The 9,044-nt window shown below is 43.1% G+C and overlaps 1 protein-coding gene across 1 annotated transcript; it reads right to left on the bottom strand.

Annotated features, from left to right (window-relative positions):
- Positions 1-65: 65 nt before the first annotated feature.
- On the bottom strand, positions 66-8,782 carry paxbp1 (PAX3 and PAX7 binding protein 1). The gene is made up of 18 exons (XM_075487569.1): positions 8,351-8,782; positions 8,001-8,123; positions 7,379-7,591; positions 6,852-7,073; positions 6,651-6,751; positions 6,150-6,373; positions 5,696-5,885; positions 4,631-4,754; positions 3,917-4,019; positions 3,563-3,678; positions 3,198-3,397; positions 2,931-3,078; positions 2,710-2,831; positions 2,513-2,589; positions 2,362-2,428; positions 1,934-2,080; positions 990-1,144; positions 66-853 (listed from the first exon to the last, which is right to left on the bottom strand). The coding sequence occupies exons 1-18, from the start codon at positions 8,661-8,663 to the stop codon at positions 733-735; spliced, it is 2,766 nt and encodes a 921-aa protein (XP_075343684.1). The 5' UTR covers positions 8,664-8,782; the 3' UTR covers positions 66-732.
- Positions 8,783-9,044: the final 262 nt, after the last annotated feature.

The raw sequence follows: 9,044 nt of genomic DNA, 5'->3' as shown, positions 1-9,044 counted from the left end.
GACTTCCTCATGAGGCAGACTTTTCACGCGATTAAAAAAAAAAAAGGAAGAAAAAAAGACAGTCGTAATTACAATTTATATTTTATTCACAGGCAAAAACACTACTAAAACGTATAACTTACAAATCTGTATGGTCAACAGAGCATCCTGGTGTGGCAGAATGAGGCAGAGAACTATTCTATCCATCCCCACACAGACTGCCATTAGACACGTGGAAAGCCAGACGGTGCGCGCGTGCGTGCGACTTCTGCCTTTTGGCACATACGGAAAACATTTGTCTGTGAAACAAGTGCGGGTGGTCAAGCATATTTTACAGTCTGGTTGTGTCTGATGAAAAATGAGGGAAAGGTTGTTTTCAAAAACTTAATCCATGTCAACCAATTTTTCCTCCTGATAAATAAAGCGTTTTAAAATATTGCCGGCACATACTTTTACATAGAAGTCGTTGTGAGCTGACAATACAAGGCCTCTTTTCAGCATCAGTCAGTGTTGACAGCTGTATGACCACACTTTTATAAACATTATTCACAATATTTACAAAAAGAAAAAAAAAAAAAAAAAGAGTCTTGCTAATCCTCTACTTCTCTAAGTCGCGGTTACGACTGCTGAGTTTCATTCCAAGTGCACCGACGCACATTTTATTTTCTCCAGGATCTCCTTCTGGATCTCTCAGCTTCAGATGTGCAGAACAGAACAAAACGTCTATAAAGGTTGCCTCTGTCTGGTCTTCCTCTATGATTTGACTTCCATGAGTAGTTTGATGTCTTTAATGCCATGCTCTGCTGCGACAGCGATGATGTGGTCCAAGGCGTTCATGTTGCCCAACATCTTCACAACGTCTCTGACTTGCTCCCTGTTGACAGGGAGATATACCAGTGACAATACGGACAAAACCCATCACGTCACAACAGTCGCTAATTTGGAACATAGTCATTTTCATGAAGCCATTCCAGCAGGTGGACCTATATGCAAATCAAAGAGCTTCTTACTTTGAGGTGCGTCGCTCAAAATCGGACCCCCCTAAGCCGCTGCGGTGCAGCGACTTCCCCAAGTGCGCAAGGTAGCGACACAGTGGCTCCAACTGAGGCAACGTCTGCTGGCCCTTCAGTCCAGAGAACCAGTGCAATGGCAAACACTCTACCACCTGAGAGGGGGTACAAGAACGACTTCTGTGTGACTGTTTCAATAAATCACTATCTGCAGTAAATTTATCAGCTGCGTAGGTGTGTTTATAAGGTTAAAACTGCAGGCTGTAAACGGCAACGGGAAGTAGTGGGCAGCCAATCACATTATCCGGCACTGACAACGCACATCAGAAATGCAACACATCTCATCAATTGACTAGAAAGTATTATTATTTTTGTCTCTCTGTGTGTGTGTGTGTATATATATATATATATATATATACACACACATATTCGAGTCGCTTTTAAGAAGCCAACGGAACAACAACTGCAAGATAACAAATGTTTTGACATGGTAAGCACAACATGTACCATTAAATGAAGGCCTGCATAAAGAGAAGGGGAAATGGGAATCTCTTAGGAAGAGACGTGCACATTTGTTTACAGGGCTGGTGTCACATGTTTTCCTTTCAACAGAACGATCTGACTGAACAACATCCGTGCCGCTCTCATGATTACAAATACAATGCATAAAGTGTAAGGTGGAGCCAAAGAAATGGGAGTGTCGTGACTCCTGCATGTGGCATGTGAGCGTGCAGGAGCAAATAAAGGTATGTCAGATTTACAGCGAGAATGGTATGTACCAGGATGTACATTGAGCTGACAATGCTGACTCTCCAACTGACTTCCGCCCAAACAATGTACAAAGAAGTGGCAGCAAAAAAACAATATCAATACTATATTTAATAATGTATGTCATAATACATTGTTCACATTCCTAAAATTCATGAGATCTACCCCCAAATTACCTTCTGGCACTTTAGAACATTATCCTCTCCCGTATCTGTGGTCTGCAGTGCAGAGAGGATGTATCTATTGAGAGTGCTGTCCAAAGCCAGGTCCTTCAGACAGGAAGTGGATAAGATACCTTCCCATTGTATGATGTTGCCCAGCAGCTATGATCAGAGGAGACAACAGGGAAATTGTACTTATATGGGGAAGGGGAGCAACTGAAGGGCATATACATGTAATATAGTTCTACTAGCTGTGAATGTTCCAATCTCCTGTTACTGAACAAACTGGCACACGGAGAACATTCCATGCGTTCAAAGAAGCAGAGCATCCAGCATGGCTCAGCAGTTACAAGTCGAGCCACAAATTACATGAGATTATTCCATCAATTAGTCAAATTAGTCTAAATTAATTCCTTGAAAGACAACATGACCCTTGCACACACCTTCACGCATGACCAGAACTGCCGTTGGTAGAATAAGTAGGCACTGCTGTTCTTGTTCTCCATCACACTGTACAGAAGAAAAAGAAAGTTCATTTCAAGCAGCGTTTAGACTTAAAGATGCATTTGTAGTTCTAATAACCATCCAACACACTTTTTAGGATAGAGTGGAAGGAAGACGTCTTCATCCAGAGTCCGCCTGGTTCTTAAGACAGTCGTTTTCAAAAGTTCCTAAAACACAGAATTTGAAACCATGAAGGTTCTGCCAGAAAGGACACGAACAGACAACCTACTTTGCTGAGAGAGCATATTAAGGACAACACGTGTAACACAGAAGGGAAAGTGTCCTACCTGCGTGTAGCTGTTGTCCCCATGCAGCACAGTGGGGTAACCTTTCATGAGTCTGCGAATGAAGCCCACCAGCCCGGCTGTCTGACTGCTGGACAGAGGGTCCCACACTTGCTCTGCCAACACTAACACAAGCACAAGAATACGTGACACATTTTGTACTTGCCTTTATCCCAAGGGAATCTTTCTCGGTATGCTAGATGCAGCTGTGTAGGTTTCAGTACCTGATAATTTGGAAAGGATGACCTTCTCTACAATGGCCGGGAGTAATCCGATATCCCCATCTCCACTCTGCAACGTGCTGTGCTCCTCAAAACCGTAAAACAGCAGCGACTCAAACCAGAGCATGTATTCAAAGTTTGCACACTGTCCCTGCGTAGCAGAAAAAAAAACAAAACACCAAACGGGTTTAAAAATGCACCATCCACGAGTATTCTGTCTCCAACAGCTAAGAAAAAAAAAGTTACTCTGAAAACGTGCACATGCCCCACCTCGAGCGGATTCCATGTAATGAGCTGCAGACGGACTAAGGGGTTGAAGAGCTTGGGCAAACAGAGGCCGATGTAAGCATCCCGGTAGCAGTCGGGGTATTCTCTTCTCCACACTTCAAAATGGGATTTGATGCAGTCAAGAGAATGAAAGTCCTCCACCACATCCTCAAACACCTTCTTAGATTCCCGGATGATGCGATCTGGACGGGACCAAAGGCTTTAATCAGACATGAGCTATTGAATACATAAAATAATGTCATCTCTGTTTTTTGACATTTCGATTCACATCATTCTGTTTGATATCATTTTTTTTTTTTTACAGCATTTCTACGGCATTATCTTTTTACAGCAAATCAGTCATGCACCTTTCTCCATGTTAAAGCTGGTGATGTCAGTGGAGGTTTCCTCATCATCAGATGATAAGCCTTCTTTATGCTCAGCCCTCTTTCCATTTTGCTCTCTAGCTTGTCGCCGCCGCGTTCTGTAACCAGACACAAAGGCAAAAACAGCGGGACTGAAAACGAGAGCTGCGATGGTCGGTTTTTTCCAGCTCGACACCAAAATGCCGCCCGAACAGCCAGAACTTTAAATGTCTTGCAAAGCAAACCTGCTTTGCAAGACATTTAAACCTGAGACCTCAAAAAACTGAGCAGCAGATTGATCAAATGCAGCTTATCCACTTATGCAAAGAACCAGAGGATGATTAGTAAGCTTCATACCGCCGCGCTTCTCTTTCAGCTATCCTCCTCTGACGGCTGTTCTCTTGGTATGCGGCACGGTCTCGACCGAATGAGTCCAGATTAGGAGCCATGACAGCTTTATCTGCAAGAGAGAGGATCGATGTTAAAATGAATACCGACAAGCTAAGACAGCCCGTTACTCAAAAAAAAAACTAATTTTACACATTAAACAAGATTAATCCAATTTAAAATAGTCCAAAATGCTAAAAAAAAAAAAAAAAAAAAAAAACACAAACAAAAAAATAAACATAAGTAACAATCTCTGTATTAACTTACTTATGTACAAGGTAAAACCAGCATTTTTACATAGAATTGAAATTTGAGCATCATTCACTTTCTAGTAACTTACCTGGACGTAACTTCAGACATATTACAGTGAAAGTGACAGATGGCAAGTCACTCTTTTTTTTTTGCCATCTTTACATAGTGGCACATTACTGGAGCCGAGTTACAAACACCCAGCTGTGAGACTAAGTAGCTCAAACAGCTCCTCCAATAAAACATTCCCTATATGCGTACATGCCCACTCAAACAAAATCATGTCATTTGACCTTAATCGTACTCATGAGGGGACTGTAATGGGGTATGTGGGTAATGTAAGGTACGAACATGAGCCACACACACACAAACACACGCTCAGAGAACTATTGAGGCCGTTCAAATAAATCATAAAAACCTTCAAGATGGACTGACTTGAAAGGCTTGCAAACTCCGACGATTCATCTTTAATATCATCCTGTCTTCTCTGGACAAGTCGTGCCGCCCGTTGCCTTAGTAACTGGTGCATGGCAGCCTCCAGCTCCAGGACAGCAGGGACCTGAAAGATATGATGCCTTTTGTGACCTCTGACCCAACAAAAGTGGGACTCCGAGTCACTGGGGTGTCTTGCTGGAGGAATAAAAGGAGCATGACGGACAGCACAACACTGGAGCAAGCTATCACTGTTCTCAAGTGAAAACCTGCCATCTCTAAAATTTCTAAAGCTTGAACATTGCAGACTCCAGTTTAGCTGATAACTTAAACTTGAAAAACAAAGTCAAAGACAAGTTAAATGTCTTGTATAATGAATGCACAGGAGTGAAAGACTTACTCAACACTGACAATACACAACACAATCCAACCATGTTTACACTACATTAAACGACTCCATACTAAGGCATGCTGACACGTTTAGTGTGCTGTATTAATCACAATGTTCTGTGCACTGATTAGTTGTGGAAACACATGCTGACAGCTGGAAGGCCAGTTCTCTCTCCGTTCCGTGTAGGTTTCTGGTCTGCTGCTGCAAGATCAAGTCTACGTTATTCTATCTGGACATGCATGACGCTGCAGATGTATAACAATATAACGTGTGTCCAGGGCATCATCTAATTTTATTCGCCTTTCTGGACACATCATCTTTGTTAAGACAGAGCACCCTAAAAGGTGCAATGACTTATTGTACACTGGTATAAATTAAATCTGTTTGGCAGCTGAAAATGTTTTCAAAATGTCAACAATTATGAATTAAGAGCATTGCCTTAGTTAAAACCATCTTGTTGACATAGCAAAAGTTGAATTTCTGACAAGCACGTGACGTGATCTCCAGGTGACAAAGACTTGCCAGCACTGCAAACTAGCCTTAATAAGAACAGGCTCTTTCTTCTTGGCTGTGCTAAATAATGTTGCAAAACACTTTCCCTCTAAAAAAAGTCACATAAGTTTTTAAGATCACAGACACAAAACAGCTAATCAGACCACGTACAAATTCTCCCTTACCTTTTCACTGAAACACTCAAGCAAGTCTCCAACATACCCTCGCATCTCTTGCAAGAATTTATATTGATCTGCATTGTCATTGGATGAACCCTCCAGCTGCTGTATGGTACTCTCAGAGGCAGCTAGGTCTTCCTTGATCTGTTCGTAGCGTTTGGCATTTGAGTTGTGGCCTGCATGCATCTGGGTGAGCCTACAAACACACGACATAGTAGGTAGAACAAGTAACGGTGAGTTAGAGGGGACACAATTCACAATCGGCATACAGTTAACAGAAATTAATATCTTTAGTCGTGCCACCAATAATAATCATTAAAACTGAGGCAAATTTGGCCTCTCTGGCCCTTAGGTGTGTAGGAAAACTGTGCTGGCTCCTCAGGACCATTGCTCACTGAGATGACAGCAGCCGAGCTGAGGACTGATATTAGACGTTGCTGCACTCTTCCACTGAACCTACCTATCCAGCAGGCGCTTCTTTACCAGATCAATGGATACCGGGGTTAGATCACATATAGGGGCCCCGTAGTGAAGGGAGCCATTGTCGGGGTGGCCGGGTAGCTTCCCAGTCTGTGGAGTCACTGTGCTGTAGGTGAAAGGCATGCTGTATCCGGCGCCATAAGGCTGGGTCTCGTAGCTGTTCTGGTAGTAGATGGTGTTGTCCTCTGGCTGGGTGCTTTGGACCTGATCATTAAAAACGAGGCAAATACAGAACACTTTTACACCACAGCAAAAACTGATATCGCTGCTGCAGTTCAACTCGTGGTAACAGACTAACAATTCATCAGTAAGAAAATCATTTTTAAGTGGACGTCACCACTTTGTTTGTTAGACTGACAGTTCAATTTCAAACTATATCAAACATGGCTGGAGATCAGCCAAAATGGCATTTTGTGGGATAAACGACTATCTAACAATAATGTAATCAAGTTGCAGAAAAGCATATATCGTTTTAGTTTACCTGGGGTATGCTGATTCCTTTCCTGATCTGCTCTTGCTCCCAACGGCTCACCTCTTCATCCTGACCTGTATCCAGAGCCTCGTCATCACTACCCTCAATACCTGTGCGCATGAGAAGGGGGTGTTTGTGTCTCACACACAACTGACCGAGAACAATGCAATATAATCAATGCGCAGTTCGAGCAACATTTGAGTACGGTACCTATCTCCTCAGCTATCTTCTGCCTCTGGCTTTTGTTCTTTACTCCACTGAAGCGTATCCTCTTCTCTTCCTCATCTTCATCATCGCTAGCGTCTTGGTCGTCGCACGCCAGCCGTTTCTTGGGAGTCTCCGTCTCCACCAGGGGAGCATCTCCCCCAAGCTCTCTTGCCAGTTGTCTGCGCTTTCTGGCAGCATGGATAAATGCTGCATCGGGGATCTCCCCTGGTGACATGAGAGACACAGGGCATCAGCAAAGCGTTAGCGCAGTTGCACACGACTTACAAAAGGTCTTTCAGGTACGGAGTATTTAAACAAATGTTGTAGGCTGTTATTCCTGAGAGGGTTTGCAGAATTCGGCGTTTAAAACGTATGACATACAAATTCACCATCTTCTGTAACATTAAACCACCGGACAAGTACAGTGATATCAATAAGACAAGAGTCACTTTCTATGAGAGTCGACTGCACCAGTGATCATAGCTGCATTACTGAACAAGCGCTTCCCTCTGAAAGTATCCACACAATACCTGGTTTCAAGCTGCCGAGGGACGACAGTGTGTTGAATGCTGATCCCATGTTGTTGCCCCTGGATACTTGACCATGGGCTTGACCACCATGACTCCGTGCCTCTTCCACCTGTTCATCAGCACTGTCCACCTCCATCTCCTCCTCTCCGTGGTCACTGCTCGCTCTGCTGGTAGCTTCTTCTTTAATGGTGACTGCAGCCTGAGGTGGAGCATCTGAGGGAGAAGATGGTGAAGCAAGTGGGGAGAATGATCAAGAAACTTACTCTGGAATTACGTTACAGTCATTCAGCTATCATAGTAAATAGTAAAACTGTACAACTGCATTACAATCTGCCTTCAGGGTATTTGGGGAGATTAATGGTATCAATAAAGGATCCTTAATGGCTGTCGTGACCTCTGTCCAATCACCAGGACAGATCTATCATGTGTTTTTTAGCCTAAGAAGGACGTGACGTCTTCATACCAAGGAAGCATCTTTGACTTTGAGGAACACCAATAGTCTACTGTCAGAATTAAAGGGCAGTCTTTCCTTAAAAACTGCAGCTACAAACTCAATTAAGAGTCCTAGAGAATGCAGTATTATCATGTTTGCAGATGTGACATAGTTTATCGACAAACTCACCTGATCTGATTTCCTGTTTGACACTTCCAGTTCTCTCCAAATCCTCCTTGTATTCTTTCTTCAGCTGCTTGACAATCTTCTTGCTGTGATTGGGTTTCTTCACTCGGAACACTTCGGATCCTTCTGTTCATACAACAAGAGTCAGAGATGAGTCAAGACCGTGTGCAACATCCGATTTTAAGCTTGGGGTCACAGGTAGGATTTCCAGACAAAGAAAGTTTAAAGTTCACTTCAATAACTGTGGTACAATAAAACTAAAACAAATGATCGTCTTTGAACTACCAGAACGACACAGATTCTTCAGCTAACGTCACCTGTCTAGTTATCTTAGCATTGGTTTAGCAAGTTACCTTCTTCATCGTCGAAACTCAGCAAGCTAGCTTTCGTCGGTGGAGGCACAGGCACTGGATCTTTTGCCTTCTTTTCCTTCTTGACAGCTCTTACATTGATAAGATTTGCCAGAAAACCGTTACTGTGACTACTGTCCGTGCTGCTCGGTGCACTGGTAGGGGTGTTTATGGAAGTCTCCATAAACGGGATTTCAACGACAGGCCCAAACGATGTGGGCGCCAGCGACTGCGGCTGCGGCTTGGTCTCCTCATGCTCATCCTCGTCAGACTCATTCCTCCGTCGAAAGTTCGCTCTTTTCGCTTTTTTAAACATAATGTATTTCTGTCAAAAATAATAGAGCATGCGCAAGCGTTGGACAACATAAAATTGTGCTTAGAGTCGAGAGATATTGAAGCCACACTGCATGTCGGCCATTTTCTTAAAGGGGATTATTCGTCTCTTTTTCGTTTTCAAAATGAAAAGCGGAGTGCATGTATCGTTGGCACTATACTGCCTCCTACTGGTCAAAATAGATACAGCTGAACCTTACCTATCACGTGGGAGTTACAACAAAATAAAATTAAATAAAATTAAATAAGATTAAATGAAGGCCTTGTGGTGGCAACTGGATGACCCACTGGTAGACATGAGTGATGCCGGAAGGCAAGGTGAAGAAGGAGGTAGAGTAGAGTACTATTTATTAAAGGATAAGAC

The sequence above is a fragment of the Odontesthes bonariensis genome, chromosome 16, assembly GCF_027942865.1.
Source record: "Odontesthes bonariensis isolate fOdoBon6 chromosome 16, fOdoBon6.hap1, whole genome shotgun sequence".
Taxonomy (NCBI): Eukaryota; Metazoa; Chordata; class Actinopteri; order Atheriniformes; family Atherinopsidae; genus Odontesthes; species Odontesthes bonariensis.
This window is presented reverse-complemented; position numbering and strand designations above follow the sequence as displayed.

Bases quoted from the DNA above. Each gene is read 5' to 3' on its own strand.
- paxbp1 (XM_075487569.1), bottom strand. From the start codon at position 8,663: ATGTTTAAAAAAGCGAAAAGAGCGAACTTTCGACGGAGGAATGAGTCT. The intron at 6,374-6,650 runs GTAAACTAAAAC...TTTAATGATCAG, and splicing joins AAGGAATCAGCATACCCCAG to GTCCAAAGCACCCAGCCAGA. The intron at 3,398-3,562 runs GTGCATGACTGA...GGTCCCGTCCAG, and splicing joins CAGCTTTAACATGGAGAAAG to ATCGCATCATCCGGGAATCT.